At 47.1% G+C, this 21,691-nt stretch overlaps 1 protein-coding gene across 3 annotated transcripts in view; it reads right to left on the minus strand.

Annotated features, from left to right (window-relative positions):
- Positions 1 to 21,691, minus strand: part of CRMP1 (collapsin response mediator protein 1) — a 72,836-nt gene that overhangs the window by 33,573 nt on the left and 17,572 nt on the right. For all 3 annotated transcript variants that reach the window (XM_038533406.1, XM_038533407.1, XM_038533408.1), the window contains exons 2-4: positions 15,336 to 15,424; positions 9,916 to 10,100; positions 4,977 to 5,141 (exon numbers count right to left, since the gene is read on the minus strand). In XM_038533406.1, the coding sequence (XP_038389334.1) occupies positions 4,977 to 5,141; positions 9,916 to 10,100; positions 15,336 to 15,424 (439 nt within the window). The remainder of the gene's footprint in view (positions 1 to 4,976; positions 5,142 to 9,915; positions 10,101 to 15,335; positions 15,425 to 21,691) is intronic.

Consider the following 21,691-nt stretch of genomic DNA (forward strand, 5'->3'; position numbering starts at 1 on the left):
ACTAGAGATCTAATCCAAGCGCCTTCTTCTCCCAATGAGACAACTAAGCAGGAAGCCACTGTGTGCCAGGAACAGAGAGGAGAAAAACCCACTCCTACTGGAGTACTTTCTGCAGATGAGGGCAGCGAGAGCCCTGAGCCCCACAACCCTGCTGGAGAAGCCCCCTCTGGGGCTGTGAGAGCTCCAAGGGGACACCAGCCTGGAGCACAGAGCAAGCAGGAAAGGCTTCCAGGAGGTGTGGTTGCTTGAGCCCATCTACAAGGATGAACCTCCAACATTGGACTGGTTTAGGGCCTCCCTGCATGTCTCAGAGGCACCACAATTAAGCATCCCAGGGGCCACCAAACAATGAACAAGGCTGAAGTCCCTGGCAGGAGAGGGGGTAAGTGTTGAGGAGCCTTCCTAAGGGACCACACTGCCTCAGGTTCCTGGGAGGGGGGAGACAGGCGGTGGGTGTGAGGCCCCAGAGATGACATGCTGCTTCCTGACCAAAGCTCTATTATTGAGGGCACTGCCTCTGTGGGTGGCTGTATAGACACCAGCCCTTCTCACTGCAGTCTGCTGTCCTGCCAGAGCCCATCAAGTGTGGACGCGGGCCCCTGGCCCTGGCAGCACTACTTCCTCCTGCATCACCAAGGCAGGTCAGGGTAGGACCTCTCTCCACAGAGGGCACCCCTTTTATTTCACTCCATGGGGAGTATCAAGGGACATATGGAGCAGCAAGCTCTGCATGAGGTCCCCAACGCCTGGGTTCCAGTTAGGCTTAGTAGCTCACCATCCGTAGTACCTCAAGTAAAGCAATCCCCACCATGTACTATGTACCTCTGGGGTTGCTGTGACAACAAACACCTGGCATCCGAGTGGAGAATTAATACTGAGCTCAGACTGTGGGTTTTGTACCCAGTAACAGAGTCCTAGTGCTATGGATGAGGGGCCACTGTGCAACCTTAGAGAGAGTCAGCTAGGGGACTCGCCCAGCATCACATGGCCAGGAAGTGGAAGAGTAGGATTTGAACCCAGGCAGCCTGACTGCTGGGATCATCCTACACCCTGTTGGTTCCTGTAAGGCACATGACACAAGTCATTTCAATGGGACTTGTCTGAGAGAAAACAGTAATGCTGCCCAACTGTAGAAAACGAAGCCAAGTTAGAGACAGACCCAGCAGCTTTCTCACCGGGCTCAGGTCAATGGAGCTGCCAAACTTGTTCCTGGAAACCACTTCCCGTTCACCCACTCCCCCTTCACTGGTGTTGGCTCCCCAGCCCAACACCAGTAAGCCCACACAGATGGAGGGTGGAGAGCACCCAATGTCCACTTGCAGAGCTATTCGTCCTATGAAATCTTTCCACAGACAAGCATGAATATCTTTACAAAAATGTTTTCCCATAACACTATTTGAAATAGCAATTGGAAATAGGCTGAAGTGGATGCTATCATGAGCCCCTTCAGAATGAAGGACTTCTCCCCCTCCCCCAGCTGCTGGGAGAGCTGCAGGCAGATGACCCTCAGCTGTCAGCCCTGTTTGAACCATCCTCCATATACAGAGTAGCTTAGCTCAAGGCCATGCCCCATCCCAGGGGGGCCATACCCAGTGCCTGGCTGATGGGAGCTATGAAGTCCCCAGCCCCCTTGGCTTCCTCAGGATCCCTTGGCAGGGTGTCCAGGTCTCAGAGCTCCTTGCAGCCAATCTTATTTCCTGAGCTTCACTCACAGGTGCTGATCCAATGATCACTCTAGGAGAGGCAAAATAACAGCCCCCCCCACCCAAGATGTTCCCACCCTAATCCTCAGAACCTTTGAATATGGTGCCCCCACAACAAAGGGAACCTGAAGATGGGATTAAATTAAGGAGCCTGAGAGAAAAGATCATCCTGTATTACCTGAAAGGGCCTAGTGTGATCACCAGAGTCCTTTTTAATGAAAGAAGCAGGGGAGAAGTCAGAGTCAATGTTGGGGGAGGCAGTGGCTAGAAGGATCAGAGGTCATGAGCCAAGGCATATGGGCAGCCTGTTGGGGGCAGAAAAGGCAAGGAAGGGTTTTCCCCAGGGCCCCCAGGAGGAACCTGCCCCACCAGCACCTTGACTTGAGCCCTAAGGCCCAGGCCCACTTCAGACTTCCTGCCTCCAGAACTGCCATTTGGGTTGTTTTACACCACAAGCTGGGGGTGTTTATTATAGTAGCAATAGGAAACTAATCCACACTCATTTCCTGCAGACTAATCTCTAGAGTTTGCTCCCTGGGAGCCCTGACAACACAATTTTTAAATATTTTCCAATAGGAAGTAGATCAACCCAGTACCTCCATAAAATTGAATACTCTGAAGGTCTTATCAGAAATGATGGAATGATGATAAAATAAATAACTAAAAACACAGAAGCCACTGGATGTTATGCTATATGTTGGCAAATTGAACTCCAATTTAAAAAAATATATGTAATAAAAAATTAAATAAATAAAATAAAAACACAGAAGCCTTACCAAGGGCCAGCGGTATTCTAAGTACTTTATGTATTTCCACTCACTTGATCTTCGAAACAACCTTTTTATGACCTCTATTTTCCAGATAGGGAAACTGAGATATACAGATATTGAATGATTGGCTCAAGGTCACACAGTTGCTAAGTGGAAGGGCCTGGTGATCTACAGCATTTTATTGAGTGAAAAGCATGGTGCAAGATGATGCACATTACAGTCGCACTCATATAAGGGTGATGTATATGTAAGTGTGTATACACTTACACAAATAGAAAAGATGCCTGGGAAGACGAACACCAAATTATCACTTTTTACTTTAGACACTTCCAAATTGTTGTTTCTCAATAAACACGCACTAATTCTGAAACTTAAATCAATAAAAAAATTCTATATTAGGAATTGGACACTTAAAACCATGAATGCTCCTAAAAACTTCCCCAAATCACTTCTGTGCAGGTATCTGGCCAAGAGAAGAAAATCCTCTGTCTTCTTCTAAGACAATGCAATAAATACAACCCCACAAAGTCCCCCTCCTGACAGAGCTGTGGCACTCTCCTGTGACCGAGTGTTCCATCTGACCCTCCTCCACATCCCCACATGTAATCAGGCTGCTAATACTGATGTGATGCAGCCCATGGAGTAAAGTGGGAAACTACTCAGGATTTAACACTAGGTGAGAAAGGCAAGACACAACATGGTAAATTCCCTTGGATTATGATTCTGTACAAGAGTGTGATTCACAACAACTGCAATGAACAGACATTGCCTTCTCAATATGGAGAACTCAGACATACAAAACCCAAACTCATAAGTGGGCAAAGAACATAACTGGACATTGACATAAAGGTATGCAAAATGTCTACCATAATTAATGATAAAAGAACTGCAGTGTATAGTGGTAGATTGAATTTGGCTCATCGAATTTGCAAGCATTTTATAGAGGAAAGAACACCCAAAGGTGCAAACACGCAAAGAGCCAAAGACCTGGGGATTGTGAGCATGTAAGTGTGTGCACCTTTCAGGAAAGCAATTTGGCTAAAAGTGTCATGATCTTGGGGATCCCTGGGTGGCACAGCGGTTTAGCGCCTGCCTTTGGCCCAGGGCGCGATCCTGGAGACCCGGGATCAAATCCCACATCGGGCTCCCGGTGCACGGAGCCTGCTTCTCTCTCTGCCTGTGCCTCTGCTTCTCTGTGTGTGTGTGTGACTATCATAAATAAATAAAAATTAAAAAAAAAAAAGTGTCATGATCTTGTAAAATGTTAAAACTTTGACCCTGTACTTCCAGTTCTGGAAATCTAAGGAAACAATTAGAGATGCAAACAAATGTTTATATACGAAGATGTTCACCATAACACTATTTACAATAAAGCAAACAGCACCTAAGTGCCCAATAAAAAGAAAATAACTAAGCAAGTTAACCATTGCATTGTACATTACAAGTCATTAAGAAGTTATTAATGAAAAGTAATGATTACTCATAAAATGTTAAGTGAAAACAGATTCCAAATAACTAATAACGGAAAGCAATAATCCTTAACATGAATGTAAGTGATAACTGGGGGTAGGGCCAGAAGAGAAACATTTTTTTTCCTTCTCTTGATTTTCTGACTTTCTTATATTGTGGCAAATATACTTTTATAATGAGAAATCAGAATATCTTACAAATTGAAAACACCCCTGAGCTCTCCTTGAAGCATTTCCTTCATCCGAGGCTGCCTCTTCAGAGAGCCTCCAAAACTGCTCCTCTCCCAGACTGAGCACTCCTGCCCTGGTTCATCCTGTTCTCTTATTCTTTGCTTCATGTGCCTTCAGTTCAAGTCACCTCAACACGATGCACATTGTAGTGTCCACACTGCGCAGGGATGCCCAGTATGAGCCCAAACAGAAGTGAGCTGGGGTGGGATAGAGATAGATAGACTCCCTCCCCATAGAGCTCAGGGTTTAACAGAAGAGCCAGACAGAGAACCAGTGTCCCATAATCCAAGAACAATGGAGAAGGTGCCCCCTCAAAAGGCCAGAGTAACCTGATATGGATATTTAAGGGATGAGCAATTCTGATTGGGGAAATTGAAGAACGTGCTAGTTGATCTTGGGCAGCAGGGTTGAAGAAAGGGCATTCCTGGCAGGGGGGTACAGCCTGAGCACAGGCCCAGCAGTGAAGCAGGTTTCAGGGGATGGCATCCAGGATAACAAGTACCCCAGATGCGTTTAGGTAGAGAAAGAGAAATGAGCCTAGATCAGCAAGAGCCTTGCATGTTAAGCTGAGGAAATCAGGCTTTCTTCTGTGAACCCAGGGATACCACCAAAGGGCTTGAAAAAGAAGAGGACAGATTCCTTAAGGAAGATCCTGTTTTTCCATTGTTTATGTGGCAGTGTGTAGCTCACAGCTGGGCTCACGGCAAATGCAGATAAAGGGATTTTTTAACTCTTACATAATGAGACCCAACAAAGAACCAGGGATTCCAGAACTGTACCCCCATTCTGAGGCTTTAACTGACCTTTGTCCTGCACCAGCACCTCCAACTCCTCCCGAACACCATCGTACCAGCTTGTGATGTCCACATGGAGGGAATAGTCGCAGCAGGATTTGGTGTCAGCTGCTTCATGCCATTTCTCGAAAGAGGTCAGCAGGCTAGACCCAGGTTCAGGGACAACATGGTCAACTATGAAAGAAAAATATGTATCAATATTGTAAAAAAGGACTCAAGCTGTTCCAATGGTAGCCTCAAGTAGCTTCTTCATCCCATCATCACCATCACCATCATCATCATCACCACCTTAAATATCATGATCACTATAATCATCACTATCATCATCATCACCATCATTATCATCACTATCACCATCAGCATCACCACCACCTTAATCACCACTATCACCCCATCATGACACCATCACCATCATTATAATCATCAGCACCACCACCATCATCATCACCATCGCCACCCTCTTCATCATCACTCTTATCATCATTGTCAATACTGCCATCACTGTGACTATCGTTACCATAACTATCAACAGTGACGACATCATCACCATTGTCATTGTCATCTTCAGCAGCAGCAGCATCACCGTTATTTACTGAATGCTAACTATGCTTCAGACATTGCCACAAGGCTTTCTATAAATTATCTCATTAAATCCTCCCAACCATCCTGTGAAGTGACTATTAATATCTCCCTTTGCAGAAGAAGAAACTGAGGCTCAAAGAGGGTAAGGAACTTGTCTAAAGTCACCACAACTAGGTAAGTGCTGGGAGGAAGATCCAAAGAGTCCCATCAGCTGCACTGAACCCTTTCCCACTACTCCATACTGATGTAGCTAAAAAGGTGAACAAGACCTTATAAGCTAAAAGAATGTTAACTTCATCACCCCTTTTTAAAAGTAAGATCTTAAAAAATATAAACCAAACTAAAGGGGAGACACCTGTTTTTTTTTAATAGACTTTATTTTTTTTTAATTTTTATTTATTTATGATAGTCATACACAGAGAGAGAGAGGCAGAGGGAGAAGCAGGCTCCATGTACCGGGAGCCTGACGTGGGATTCGATCCCGGGTCTCCAGGATCGCGCCCTGGGCCAAAGGCAGTCGCCAAACCGCTGCGCCACCCAGGGATCCCCGACACCTGACTTTTAAACCTCACTTGACTTTGCATATCCCTCCAGCTACAGCCCTGTTTCCCTATCAAGAGTAGTCCTTGTTCTCCACCCGCTCACCCCTCCACCCATCTAAAGCATCGGCCTCTGCTAATTCAATCTCCATGTCTCCAGTCCTGACTCCACGGGACCTCTCAGGGCACAGTGAATCAATCCCTCTTCTTGGCTTCCGTGACAACATGGATTTCTGGCTTTTATTCTACTACTGTGGCCATTTTTCCTGTCTCTTTATAGACTCTTCTGCCTCTACTTGGCCATTAAATGGTCAAATTCCTTACGGATTGGTCCTGGAATATCCTTCAATACAGCTGCTCATTAAAATGTACCACTCCCTCTTAGCTGCAGAACTCTGAAACCAGCTGTTTCCCTGACCTCTCCATCAGGATGACTCAAAAGCTCTTCGAGAATAAAATGTCCCAAACCTCATGCAACATTGTCCTCCCTTGCAAATCTGATCCCCGCCACTTCCTCAGCTGTGAAGATACCACCTTAGTTCCACAGCTGGGATCCAAAGGGTCATTCCTGACACTTCCTTTCTCTCAGGTATTCCCATGTCTGACCCATCACCAAGTACTTAGATTTCCATCCCACATTTCCCTGGAGCTGTCCGCCTCTGTCCACTTCCATGGCCACACTCCTAGGCCTAGTCACCCTCTTGTGTCAGCTCAGCTACTGCGATCCCTCGCCTCAGGTCCAGCCACATCCAACCTAGGCCACTCTATTCTGGTCTCTTTAAAACCCAAAGCAGATCACATCATTCCTTGCTTAAAATCCTTCAATGTCTGCCTATCATCCATTTGGAAAAGTCCAAACTTCCTGTCTCAGTCACTGAGTACCACTGGTACCATCCTCACCTTCCTGTCTAATCTCACATGATCTCATCCATAAGTCTCTACACTCATGCCTCATGGGCCTTTATCATCTCTTAAATGCGAGCAGTGTTCTCCTATCACAGGGTGCTCCCTCTCCCTGGAGCTGCTCTCCTCCACCCTCTTCACTCAGCTAATTCACACTCATCTTTTAGATCCCTGCATGAATGCTGCTTCTCCAGGGACACCTTCCCTGAGCACTTTGTCCCTCAGTTCAAAGCTCTGTGCACAGCTTTCTGTTGTAGCCTTAGTCACAGATTATAGACACATGTGTACAATCGTATAGGATTCATAACTCCCCACAAGACTGTAACCATTGGAGGATCAGCACCATGTCTGCTTTATTTATTCCCTCCCGCAACACTCAGCATAGTGTCTGGCACAGAGCAACCCACCCTCAGTAAACACCTGTTGAATGAAAACATGGGGTGGGGACTCAGAACCTCCCTGCCCCTCACTATGGTCCTCCTGGTGCTTTCATAGGTTTTTGGTGTTTCATGAAACACATTGTGAAAGCCACTCTTTTCCAGATGGGGTGGGTGGATGAGGCCCAAGGATGGGTGGGGGGCCTCCCCTAAGAGTCTCAAAGCTGATGATGGGAAAAAAACAAACAAGGATCCTAGAGGTCCTGACTCCTCATCCAGGGCTCTGTCCTATACTCACTCCACACAAGTCACTGGAGCCTGCAACTTCCATCTCTACCTCTCAGAACCATCCAAGCTCCTATATCCAAGTACTTGCCATATGCCATGTACTACACTCAGGAACCTCATGTATGTATGTCTTTCAGCAACACCATGGTTGGGGGAGGCTCATATAATAAAGCCCATCCTACAGATGAGGAAGCTGAGGTACAGAGAGGCTAAATACTGCCCATAATCATGCAGCCCTGGGTGGCAACAATCAGGATTAAACCTAGACAGCTTGGGCAGCCTGGGTGGCTCAGCGTTTAGTGCCACAATCAGCCCTGGGCGTGATCCTGGAGACCCGGGATCGAGTCCCACGTTGCACTCCCTGCATGGAGCCTGCTTCTCCCTCTGCCTGTGTCTGTGCCTCTCTCTCTCTCTCTCTCTCTCTCTCTCTAATAAATAAATAAATAAATAAATAAATAAATAAATAAAATCTTTAAAAATAAATAAATAAACCTGGACAGCTAAGATCCAAGTCCAAAACCATCCAGGTCCAACATCTGGGCTTCTCTCACTTTCCCAATGAGCAGATACAAAGGCTGCTTTGTGGAGAAGGGATGAGGACCATGCTTGTCTCATGAGCTGGGCCATCCCCTCCTGGTTCAGGAGGACGAGGCAGCTCTGACACATGAGCTCCACCCACACTAGCCAGCTCCAGCCCAGTGTACTTCCAAAGGGGAGGGAGAGAGATGGGCTGGGTTGTAGCCAGCTCAGGGTTGAGCCACTTGGACCCAAAGAGCCTATCAGTTGAAAGAATACTAAAAATCAACTGTTGCTTATTTAAATAAAATCATTTATTAAAATGGAATCCAAGAAGGGCACCTGGGTGGCTAAGTAGGTTAAGCATCTGACTTCAGCTCAGGTCATGATCTTGGGTCCTGGGACAGAGCCCCATGTCAGGCTCTGCCCTCAGCAGGGAGTCTGCTTCTCCATCTCCCTCTCTTTCTGTCCCTATCTCTGCTCATGCTCTCTCTCTCTGTCAAATAAATAAATACAATCTTTAAGAAAATTAAAGCCACCTGGGTGGCGGCTCAGTGGTTGAGCACCTGCCTTTGTCTCAGGGCATGATCCCGGGGTCTTGGGATCAAGTCCTGCATCAGGCTCATCATGGGGAGCCTACTTCTCCCTCTGCCTATGTCTCTGCCTCTCTTTGTGTGTCTCTCATTAATAAGTAAATAAAATCTAAAAAAAAAATAATAAAATTCAAAACTTAAAATAAAAATGGAATCCAAGAAAGACTAACTACTTCAAAAAATACAGGAGACTACAAAATGCTGTAGAAAAAGAATCCAGCATCCCAAGAAGCCCCTGTGGTAATGGCTTGTACGTTTGTATACAATGCTTCCTCCCCTCTCCATGTTCACCATGGTTCATGATGGGCAGAGTGCAATCCCAGGGACTTTGGCCTTGGCCATGCACTTGCTTTGGCCAACAGAACTTCAGCGTGTAAGTGAAGACAAAAGGTGGCAAGAGGGGTGGCAAGTTTCTACCAGACCCTTCTTGTACTTCTGCCATCTGCCAGGAGAAGGGCATGGTTGAGCTGATCGTTGGCTCCAGGGTGGGAAGTCCATGGTGCCTGTCCAAACCCAGCCCACATCCTGAAGCAGACTCAATCCAGTCCTGCTCCTAGTCCCGCAGACATTTGACCAAGAAAAACAAGTGATGCTTGAAGTTTGGGGATTGTTCATTATGCAGCATTATCACAGCATTGCAGCATCAAAGCCAACTAGTACAACCACTTCCCCACTGCATAACCTTCAGCAACTTGTCTCAGCCTCTACTTCCCTATCTTTCACCGTAACACCTATAGCACTGGTTTCAGAACTTTAGCCATGTGCACACCAGGTGCAAGAATTTTTTAATTTATCTCCCTACAACCCATATCATTCTTTCCTTAATACTTTTCTTTAAATGAGTTCATAGTTTCTAAAAATGTAAATGTGAATTTCAATCTCACCCTAAGCAATAATACCCAAGATGTGCTAGTTACTTAACTTCAAATGCATTAAAATAATTCAAACTTTCAAATGTCTGTATTGCCTATAAAATTCTCTGTGTACCACCAGTGGCACAGCCTCTATGGGAGGTTGTGGTAAGAATTACATTAATTGGTCCTCTAAGCAAAGTGCCTGGTGTAGCTTGGGCATTATGCTGCTGCTGCTGCTGCCAGCGATGATGAGCCAAAGTCACTGTCCATGTGCCCAAGGCAGGGGTGCAACTCACTGATCATTGTGGTCCCGCCTGCCAGTGCTGCCCTGGTGCCTTGGAAGAAGTCATCAGCAGCAGTCATCCCCTGGGAGGGCTTCTGCAGGTACGTGTTGACATCGATACCTCCGGGAATCACCATCCGCCCATTGGCCTCAATGGTCTTCACTCCACCAGGAACTATTAAGTTCTCTCCTATTTGTCTGGAAACAAACAACAGAAATGGCCTTTGGGTCTTAAAAGACAAACAAGATGGCAGTCAACTGTGTGGCTTCAGTTCCATTAGGTAAACATTTCTGAGCCAGATCCTACGTAGGACACTGGGTAGACAGAGAATGCTCAGGGAGGGCTCCTGGCCTTGTGGGGCTCATGGTAAATAAGGAGGAGAGGCATGCGGGCAGATGATCACAGTGCAGTACAGCTGAGGAGTGGGGGAGAATATGGGGCTGCTTCACCAGTCCAGGAATCTGGGAAGACTTCCAGGGGGAGGTGGTGGCAAAGGGTTCTCAGAAATAGCCTGTCATTCCAGAGTAACTCGCATACTTTTGCCAACCACTTGAGGGCAGTGACTATAGGAGACAGAGTCTAAAGTCCCCTTAGCTCTGCAAACTGTGAGAGGTAGTGCTATGGGCTGAAGTGCAACCCTCCCAAACGCTCTATGTTGAAGCCCTAACCCCAAGGACTCAGAATGTGACTGTATTTGAGGATGGGGCCTTTACAGAGACAATTAAGGTAAAATAAGGGTGTTAGGGTGGGCCCCAATCCAATAGGATTGGTGTCTTTATAAGAAGAGAAGACAAGAACACAGACCCGCAAGGAGAGTTGATCATGTGAGGACATGGGGAGAAGACAGCCGTCTACACACCAAGGAGAGAGGCCTCGAAGAAACCAACCCTGCTGACATCCTCATGTCAGACTTTCAGCCTCCAGACCCATGAGAGAATCAATGTCTGTTGCTTAGACTGCCCGGTGTGGGGTGCTCTGTCACGCCAGCCACGCAAGCTAACATAGACAGGCAACCAGGATTCTCCTTTTAGGTCTCCTGAGCACTGAGCTCAGGAAAGCTGCCTAACTTCTCAGTACCCGCGAGAAAAAGCCACTAACATCGTAACACCTCCAGAGAGAATCACGCTGGGGATAGCAGACTTTTTCTGAACATGCTGACCATCACATCTTGCCCCACGTGGCGGCGGCTGTGTTTCATCTGTTGGAACCAGAATCAGGAGATATACGGGGGGTGGAGGGGAGGCTCAGCCAGAACCAGGGCAGATACATCAGCCTCCAGGGTCAGTTCCTGATGAAGACCACTAGATCTGAATATGAGCAATTTTTATTTTAAAAAAATATATAGTTGTTCTGAACTCGTCATCTTAGGCAACAATATTCTAAGTCACATAAAAACACCAGTAATGAAGATACAAGACAGTGTTGCTTTGGGAACATAACGTGAAGCCCCAAACAGAACCCACACTCAAGTGGCAGAAGCAGATGCTCCTGGCTCCTCTGGCCCGCTGGGCAGGACTGGTCTAGGCAAGTGGGGTTGGGGTACAGAGGGATCCCCATGGGGCTCTTCCACAGAATCAGGGCATTGCACCCTGTCCTGAAACCGGGAATACATCTAGCAAAAGCCAGGAACCACTACTGTGACCCCTCCCACAACCAAGGCGCTGCTGCCTCTGAGGCCAATGTCCTGCCCTCTATCATTTCCATCTCAATTTGCAGACTCCTGCCTTGCCCCATCCTCCCACTGTCCAGCTCCAAACACACGGCAACATGTCAGGAGCTGAAGGGCGGGGGGTCCAAGAGGAGATGCCCCACACCCTACCGCAGAAGATCACCCCTGAGCACTGGCTCTTCTAAGCACTTCTCAGATCATCTCATTTAATGCTTCAATTGGCTTTTAAAGACGACAGGCTAATGTTCAAACATTTGATGCCGGCAAAGGCCTGGGCATGACCCAGAGTGGGCACGAGCTGTACACACCAGCACAGCCCTACTTGTGGGTACCTGGGGTCTGACTGGGTGTGTGACTCAGTCACCATGCTGCGGTGCCAACAAGTACTATTGTTCTGAGTCCATTTGAAAGGCCTGACAGTCACCTCTCTTTATAGGAAGTATTCACAGTCTGCAAAAGAGAAAACAGAATTCAAAGAGGTACGGTGACTTGTCCAAGGCCACACAGAAAATCAGTGGTGGTCTGGACTCAAGCCAGGTGCCCCCAGGCCTAATATAGGCTCTGCCCACCAGCCTGAACTATCTTCCTGCTTCCCTTACATAGAAGGAGCAGATTCTTCCCAAACTTGGATTAAACCGGATGGAACCCCCAGCACATCAGGAAGAAGAACCCAAATGGTTCTCAATGGGAGCGTGTGTGGAAAAGGAGCGAGGGAATAGGAGGCTCTGTGAGTTGGCTAGGCACCTCCCTTCCCGCACCCCCAACACCACCCTCGCCCCATTCACACGCGCTCGGTGGCCAACGTCTGAGTCACCAGCGCTTACAAATCAGACAAAATCCTCAATGAATCATAACACAGCTGAAGAGCTTCTAGGAAAACTTGGCAAAATGGCCATAAGAGAAAGAAATTCTTGGGGTTCAAAGTGAAGGAACACAACTGGGCCTCCCCATGCTAGGAGGTGCTGCCTGGGGTCAGTGCAGGTGGTCCCCCTCTGGGTCCCAGTCCTCCTGCACCTACTTCCCAGCCAGCCAGGGACTCATGCTCCAAAGGACCATCTGGAGACTCACTCTGCTTAGTGGGGTGACGTGGAGAAACAAGAGAGTCCAATAAAAAGGGGTTTCTGACTAAGAGGAGCTGACAAATCGTGAATCTGTGGACACCGCATATTTCCTGGACATGGCCCGCCACCGTTCCATGACTCTAGGTGTTCACTCATACAGCAAGCACTTAATAAGTGCAGCTTGACCCATGAGCTCTTGTTCCATATATACACATCCTGGACTGCAAGGCTCTTGGGGAGCTAACCTCAGTCTGCTGCGACTGGTAGATAGGTAGTCCCGCAAAAGTGTCAGCATCCTTTACCCCTCCTGCCCCAGAACCCTGAGGCCCACAAACCAGAGTTCATCCCGGAATGGTTGTCTCCTTATCCAAGCAGGGGACTGACCTAGAAACCTCACTCCCCACCACCATCACCTCTGCCTTTCTCCCTCTGGTTCCAGGCTGTACTGTGGCTAAGACCAAGGTCCTGCCACCTGACAGGTCAGGGTTCCTCTGCTACACTTGTGGTCAATACTCCTGGTACGTCTCTGTATCCGGCACTGTGCCAGGCCCCGGGCGGGGAGGCCCTAAGGCAACGTCCCTAGTCAGGGGCAAGAGCAGCATGAGAAGTGCGGGGACTGGCACACAGGCCGGCCAGCAGAGGAAAACTGCCAGCTTGGGGGTCAGGGAAGGCTTCCTGAAGGAGGAGCCACACGAGCTGGACCCACAGGACAAAGAGTGGTTGGGGAAACAGGGGTCAGAATGAGAATGAGCAGAGGGGCAAGGCATTCCAAGCAGAGGATTTATGGATGCAAGGTTCTGGGTGAGAGCTGCTGGGCTAGCTCCGTGGGTACCATGTTTTCAGTGTGGCTGGGAAGAAGTGAGAGGAGGGAATCCACCGGAGGAAGTGAGGCCCGGGCTGCACTTGAAATGGTCGGAGTCTGGGACTGGAGGTGGGGCAGGCAGAGGGAGACAGGGAAGGGCTCCACACTCCCTGAGCTCTTTGATGGGCAGTTGGCAGGCATGGTCTCTCAGTGCTCACAGCCACCTACGGCCCTTCTCTCCCTTCCTCTTCCCTCCCCTCCTCCTCCCCCTCCTCTTCCTCCTCATCAAAGCCTACATGGGCACCAGACGGTCCTGCTAATACACCCCATTCCTGTTTGACCTTCACCTTGCTCACATTCCCCTCTGCCTCTGGGCTGGAGACTGACACAGTCTCTGGCTCCTACTCTCCCAGACTCCAGGGGAAGATGCTGAGCAGCCAGCGAATCCAGGGCACTGGTTATGCGAAAGAGAGTTGAACCTCTCCAACGCCAGCTGGTAAAATGTGGAGGCCACATCAAAGCCACTATGGACTGAGCTGTGCTTCCCCAAACTTCTATGTTGAAGCCCTGACCCCCAGCATCTCGGAATGCAACTGTATTTGGAGATTGGGTTTTTAAAGAAGTGACTAAATTAAAATAAGGCCATTAGGATGGGGCCCCTGATCCAACAGGACTGATGTCCTGTACACATGCGTGCAGAGGGACAACCACGTGAGCACACAGCAAGAGGACGCCCTGCGCAAGCCAAGGAGAGAGATCTTAGAAGTAACTATCTCTGCCAGCACCTTGATCCAGGACTTGCAGCCTCCAGCCTGGGAGAAATACATTTCTATGGTTTCAGTTGCCCAGTCTGGGCTTTTTTAATGCAGTGACCGAGCGGATGAGCACTTGGGATGTTACAGCTAAAGAAGAAGCCAATAGGGACAAAGTGAGTGTCTTTTACTTAAGCGCCATGGCTCTGTCCTAACATTCTTCCTTTCTCTCCTGGCTCCCAACACCTAATCCAAAAATTGTGAGCAGGTAGAAGAAAGAGCTGTGAATTCAGTTCTACATACTAGGTGGACATCTGCGCCTGTCCCTAGCTGACAACATGCAGCAGCTGTTTTATCTCCCTGGCCCTCCACTTCCTGCAACAGAGCAGGGGCTGGCCGTGCGCATGTCACTGCCTCCTGTGCATCTGATGGCCTGCATGAGGCTGGCAGGGCAGGGGCACTCCAGAACCACTGTCCCCCTCCCCAGCTATAGTTTGGACCTCCCTGAATCTCTCCATCCCTGATGTTATTTTTAAAGATTTTATTTCTTTGAGAGAGAGAGAGAGGGAGAGAGAGAGACCAGGAGAGCACAAGCATTGGAGAGGGAGAAGCAGGCTGCCCATCCAGGAGGGAGCCTGATGCGGAGCTCAATCCTAGGACCCTGGGATCGTGACCTGAGCCAACGGTGGCCGCTGAACCGACTGAGCCACCCAGGCGCCCCTCCATCCCTAATATTCACAGCACAGTCATCCTGGGACAGAACTCTTAAGGGTCTGGCAGCCTAGGAAGACTGGCTTCTTTTTTTTTGTTTTCAAGTTTTATTTATTATTTGAGAGAGACAGAGAGAGTGAGCAGATGGAGACTCCTTGATGAGTGGGGAGCCCAATGTGGGGCTGGATTCCAGTTCCCCGAGATGGTGACCTGAGCCAAAATGAAGAGTTGGACACTCAACCGACTGAGCCACCCAGGTGCCACGAGACTAGCTTCTTAATAGGCATGTTCTGGGGAAGTCTGGCAGGTTCAAGTCAGTGGAACATGTGACTCTTGATCTCAAGGTTGTAAGTCTGAGCCCCATATTGGGTGTAGAGATTACTTTAAAATTAAAATCTTTAAAAAGAAGAAAAAAAGGTGTGTTTTGGTCAACCCACTTTATAAGTCCATCTTCCAGGTAGACGTCAGCATAGAAGGACTGGTCATCATTGATGATTCGTCCGCCTTTGATGAGGAGTCGGTCACTCTGAAAAGCCAAGCAAAGTATTTAAGTGTCACTGGGGAAAAGCCAAATTTTTTTTAAACTTTTAATATAAAAATATCCAAATATATTCAAAAGTAAAGAAATGGCATAAAAAAGCCCACTCGGGTCCAGACTCAAAAATCTTCAATACCCAGCCATTCACATTGCACCCATCCTACTCCCCCCACCAACACTTCTGTTTTGTTTTTGCTGAGGTATTTTAAAATAAATCCCAAACACTGTTCCCCATACACATCACTTCAGTGTATATCTCCAACCATTAAGGGGTTTTTAAATAAATGTAACCACAACTCATCATCTCAATGGACCCAATTAATAGTAAATCCTTCATACGAGTTAATAATCAGACTATGTTCAATTTTGTTTGGTTTTACAGTGGGCGGGTCGATGGGGAATCCATCCTTGGTCTCCACTCCGCAACTGGCTCTCTGCAGTTTGCTGGGATCTCTACCAGCCTTCCTCCCTCTCTGATCCCATTCATTTGTTGAAGAAACTAGGCCATTCATAGAACAGGAGTTTATTAAGGAATTATTATTTGTAACAAACCTTAATTTAGAGACATTTTAAAAGTTAGCAGAAAGACTATAGGGTAAACGCAACTCCCCCAGAACAACCTCCAGGCAAAATGCTGAGGTTTCTCTCCACCTTTTTCTGCTTTCCTTGATTCCCTGTGGTTATGATCACTGTGCACATATCCATCCACTCCTCTGTGCCCCCATCACATGCTGCCTCACTGCCTCGGCTCCCAGCCCAAGGCCAGGCCCTGATGAGCCAGGAGGAACCAGGGACAGAGTGGAAGGTGCTCTCCTGGAGCTGATGGAGGGAGTGGCAGAGGCTTACCAAGCCATAGGCTTACAGGGTTACCAGAGGAGAAGGGGAGGGTGCCCGTCATGGGAGCAAAGTAAAGGCCTGCCGCCCTTACTGGGGGCCAGGCAAAGCCAGCTCACACCTAGAAAATAACTTGAGATGAGTTGTTCCAAACAAGTGGCGGGGAAGAAGGCCAGGGAAGGTGAACATTCAGTGTCTTCTGGACAGAGAGAACTGGTAGCCAGGGCCCAGAGGCAGCAAAAAAAACAGCAAATTCTAGGAGCCAAAAAGAACACAACTTTTTTGCCTTGTACCATAAGGGTGCTCCCAAGTTATGACATGTTCTCCATGAGCATCAGTAAGTGGCTATAAAATATTCCATCTTACAGATACACAATAAGTTGTTTAATTATCCCTCTACTGTTAGACACCAAGTTACTTTCCATTTTTCACAATGGTACTTATTGCTGCAATGAACATCTCCGTACACAAGGCTTTTCCCTCGGCTTGAATTGTTAGGCTAATTCTCAGAAGCCTAATAACTGGGTCAAACTGTATGAACCTCGTTTATGGCCCTTGATAAATTTGACCAGATAGCTTCCCAAAAGTATTGCTCTAATTGCCATGTATAAGTCAGCAAGCATCCTTGGTTATCATGAATATTTGTTAATTTGCATTTCTTGGAGGCTGAAAATTGTTTTTCCCTGTGTTTATTTATACTTTACTGTCTCCTAGCTGGAGATGCAGTGATGAATAAAACACAGCCTCTTCCTTAAGCCCCAGCTGTTGGGTAGGGAAAGAGACAGTAAACAGACAATAACAATTCAGGGTAGCCACTTCCAAGGGAGTGTCTTCCATGGGTTTCCCTGAAAGTAGAACCTGAGACAAGGACTGAAGGCAGATAGTGTATATGGGAATCAACTGCACAAACCAGAGTGAAGAAGGAGGGAGAGGCAGGCAGCCAGGCAGGCAGGCATGCAAATCCCATACAGAGTGCTCACTAAGGTTAACTGAGGCTTGATCCCACCAGGATCCTCTGAGGAAACGCACCCCAGAGCCCCCACAATGGTCCATGGGATCAGCCATGAGAGGAAGGCAGAGGATACTGTACAAGCCTAGAAAAGAAGCGTCGACCCAAACGAAAGAATCAGGGAAAGCTTGCTGAGCAGAAACAGGGCATGCAGCTTGCTCAGGACCCTCTGTTGGCGTCATGCATCAGCACCGTATTTCCTTCAGAGTGAAAGCCAAGGTCAGTGAGACCCTATGTTATTTGGAATCCCACTACCAAGGAAAAGTTCACTCTCTCATTTGCTTCAGGTCTCTATTCAGCATCACTTAACTCAGATCCCCTCCCACCCCCACTGGCTGCCCTGTCTAGAATACTGTACGCCTCTGTCCTACCAGCAAACCCGACACCTCTAGCCACTTTGTTTCACAGTACTGACTACAGTACATCCCACACACTATATATTCAAGTTTGTCTAAAAGGTGACTTGCCCACTGACATCAGAGTTATGGTACTCCCCCCACTGACTGCGTCAGACATGACTCACAGGGGATACCAGCATACACATCGATGTGGATAATGGTGCCAATTGCAATTATGCCCTGCAACTGTCCTTACAAGACTGTAAGCTTCATGGAGGTAAAGATTTCATCTATTTTCTTCAGTGCTATATCTCCAATATTTGGACACAGCCTGGCTGGCTGGATGGATGGATGGACAAATGGATGGATGGATGGATGGATGGATGGATGGATGGATGGATGAACAGACAGAGGGATGGATGGATGCATACATGAATGCATGGAAGAATGAACAGACAGGTGGATCTCTGAACTGATTCTTGACGGATGAATAGCTTAAGATGCAGAGCAAAGTTATCACAGCTATGAGACAAGAAACTATAAGCCATGAATCAAGGAAGACAAGTATGAACCAGCACATTCTGCTCCCCAGCAGAAGGTCTCTTGCTTCAAGCTTAACCACTCCCAGGCTCTACAACCTGCCTCTTAGCCCTAAGATAGAAGCCCTGCACAATTTGCCATTCCCAGGGAGGATACTCCAGGACCAAGGGAAAGAAGAGGTGCGGGCTCTATATATCCAAAGCAGAGACAAGCTGGTTCACAGGTTTTCCTGGGCACCAAGAAGCAAGAAAATGTGAGTCATCAGCAGCTGTTGGTGCACAGCTTCCAGAACACGGCCTCCCTCAGGCAGCTGTCTGCCCTGTCACATTTAATAGAGGGTTTTTCAGGCTCAGCTTGAAAGGTGGTATTTAATGTACTGAGTACCAGAAGATCAGCCCCACCCTGCTCTTCCTAGAATCAGATGGTGCAGCCTGTGTTCAAATCCACCTCCTCCCCAACTACCAGCAGACAGCGTGTGTAGCTACTGCAAGGGGTCCTTTCTGGTGTTCTCAGGGGCAAGTATATTTCTAAAACAGCATGTCAATAATAAGGCAAGGCTAATGTGACTTTTTCCTTTTCTCCTTAAAATTAGCAGTGCCTTTGCCTTTTAACTGGCATTTTCAGAATCACGTTCTCTGGAACTCTAGCTCAGAGGTTTAAGTAGATACTACTCCCAAAGGGGATTCCCACGTGTAGGGAGTTTAGAAAATTCTGGATTAAGCAGAAAAGATTATCTATATAACAGGAATTCCCAGGTCCTTCATTTTATGGATATGTAATGTGAATATGCAAGAGGGGAATTGAATTTCCATCTTTTCCAAACACTGATCCTTTTTAGTATGGAAAATTTGACAAGGATACTTTGCCCAGACAACCCCTTTAGAATTGCACTTTATGAGAGTTATGCCCTGCAGACCTGTTGGCACGGAGTGGCTCTTATGGAATGATAGGTCTGATCTGACCTCATACAGAAATGGGGTGGCCTCCTATGTTCACATAACTAACAGGGGTGTAGGGTAGACCCAAGGTTCCCTAACTTCCTGCCTAGCATTGGCTCCATCAAACATCCTTCTATCACATCTTAAAACATTTCCACATTCTAGAGTCCATGAACACCCATGATCAGATGCAATTTAGAAAGAACCAGAGGTCTGTGACCCAAGGACCTAGCGTTCCAGGGCTCCCTTTCTTCATGCAGGAAATCTGTGTAAGATCTCACACCAAGAAGAGTGAATTTGATGGTCTATAATTTTTAAGAATTTAACAAAGTAAAAATCACACATTTAAAAGAAAATTAATGATACCCTGCTTCTCACAAGTAGCAGATATGAATAATGACAAGCTCTATATAACAACTACTGTTTAAACACTTGGAAGAAAATGAAATATCTAATCAAAAATTCAACAAAAGTCTAACTGCAGGTTATGCCAGAGACTGCCACTCATTCTGTGGTAATAGCGGTGATCTAAAGTGTATTATGCTCCGCATGGCTCATATCCTTGGATCAGTGATACATAAGAACAGAATGCCCAGACTCAGATACAAGTTCCAATCTCTACCCGCTTATTCTCTATGTGATTTAACCTCTTCTAGATTTAGTTTCTCCATCTGCAAATGGGGACAAATGTTCCTGCCTCATAAGGCTGTTGAGAGAAGTGCAAGGAGCATATATACATCAAGCGCTTAGCACAGGCCTGGCACATGTAAATACTCAGTGGAGTTATGCATTGTTCATTCTTTGCTATCTTCTATAGCAGGAACTGCACTCAATAAATATTTAAGGAAGGAATGTGTGTAGCTAAAAGAAATAGTGTATACCTTTAAGGATTTCTCAGGCCAGTGGGGGAGACTGGGAAGGGCTGAGGCAGAGAGAAGAGCAGAGATTGGGGGAGGAGCACAGAGCACCCCTACACACACACCTTCCAGATCTTTCCAGGGGGAGAAATGCTTATCTGAGCTGGAAAAATGAGTAGGAATTAGCCACATGGCAAAAGAAAAAAGGCACTACAGAAAGAGGCAGCTGGTGTGCTTGGGGATCTGTATGTGGTTTTATATGGCTGAATTATGACCTCAGAGTGGGGATCTGGAGAGGTATGCAGGTGCCAGCTCATGGGAACTCTAACACCATGTGTGGAAGGGAGTCCAGGCTTGTCACCATGATAATGAAAGGGCTTTCATCAGATAAGAATTCCAACATACAAAAGCTTCTGAGCCAAGACATCAAACACAATACTAGGCAGATGTATAAAACAGGAAACTGATAATATTTATATTTTCTTCAGAGCTGGTGTTTCTCAATAAGATCGAGAACCAGACAATTTTGCAAAATATAGCAAGGGCCTTAAAGCCGTTCATGACCTTTGATCTAAAAACTTATAGCTAGCAATCTGTCCTCAGGAAAAAAAAAATCCCCAAACAAGGCTACAGAATATGCACAAAGGTGTGATCCAGTATTAATTACAATCATATAACTACACCACTAATGAAGCATCATTCATCAACTAAAATATTTCTCAGAAATTTTTAAGGACAGATGGAAGTTCTGGAAAATAAAATATTAGGTGAAAAAGCAAAATACCAAACTCTCTATATGATAGTAATTTCAGGGGGGGGGTGGATAGTACATCCTTCTGGTAGTAACTGACTCCTCCCAGCAGAGACTGTGGGGAGCCCCCATATCTCACTGCCCCTTGAACACCCCTTTGCCATAACACTGAGCACAGTCAAGATCATTGTTCACGTGTCCATCTCTTGCAGGGCTGGACATCCTTTTGTGGCCAGTAGTGCCTGGGGTAAGTCATCTCTAGATCCCAAGGAACCAGTCAGGGATGTTCAGTAAATGTGTACTGAAAGCAGCAGGAGAGGGAATGACATACAGGAGGCAAGGAGAAGGGAAGGAAAAAGAAAAGAATGTTTAAAAAAAAAGGGAGGAAGGGAGAAGGAGAAGATAGGAGTAGGAAATAAAGATGGAGAGAAATGGACAAGAGGAAAGAATGGAAGGGAGGAAGCAGAGGTGGGGAGAGAGACAGGGAACAGGAGAAAAGAGCAGATGGACACATCAGAAATCTTTTTTCCTGCCTTTAAAAATTCTCTGAAAGCCTAAGCCTGCTGCCTGCAGAAGAGAAGCTGACTTAATGCAAAGCCAGCACAACATGGATGATGCTAAAAGCTCCTCAGGAGGGGCCCACCTAAACCTTGGTTCTGGACAATAATTACGCCCCTACCAAAGGTCCTGTGAGTCAGAGGAGAAGCCCAGGGAAGGCTTGTCTGCAAACCCACTATCATCTTCCATCCAGCCCCAACTGGGAGAGAGCTGGTGTTGGCAGGACGCCTTCATCCTCTTCACAAACACTAAGTACTATGTTGAGTGCTGCTTACAAAAATTAGCCCTTAAAGCTTCAGACATCCTTATCCATATAGCAGCAGAGTAAACAACAGTCAGCCTCTGCTCAGAGGGGAGGTCTGGGTCACAGTGAAATTTTTGCATCATTGTCTATCCCTGAGTGAAGCATTAAGCCTCCCTGCATTCTGCA

The sequence above is a fragment of the Canis lupus genome, chromosome 3, assembly GCF_011100685.1.
Source record: "Canis lupus familiaris isolate Mischka breed German Shepherd chromosome 3, alternate assembly UU_Cfam_GSD_1.0, whole genome shotgun sequence".
Classification (NCBI taxonomy): Eukaryota; Metazoa; Chordata; class Mammalia; order Carnivora; family Canidae; genus Canis; species Canis lupus.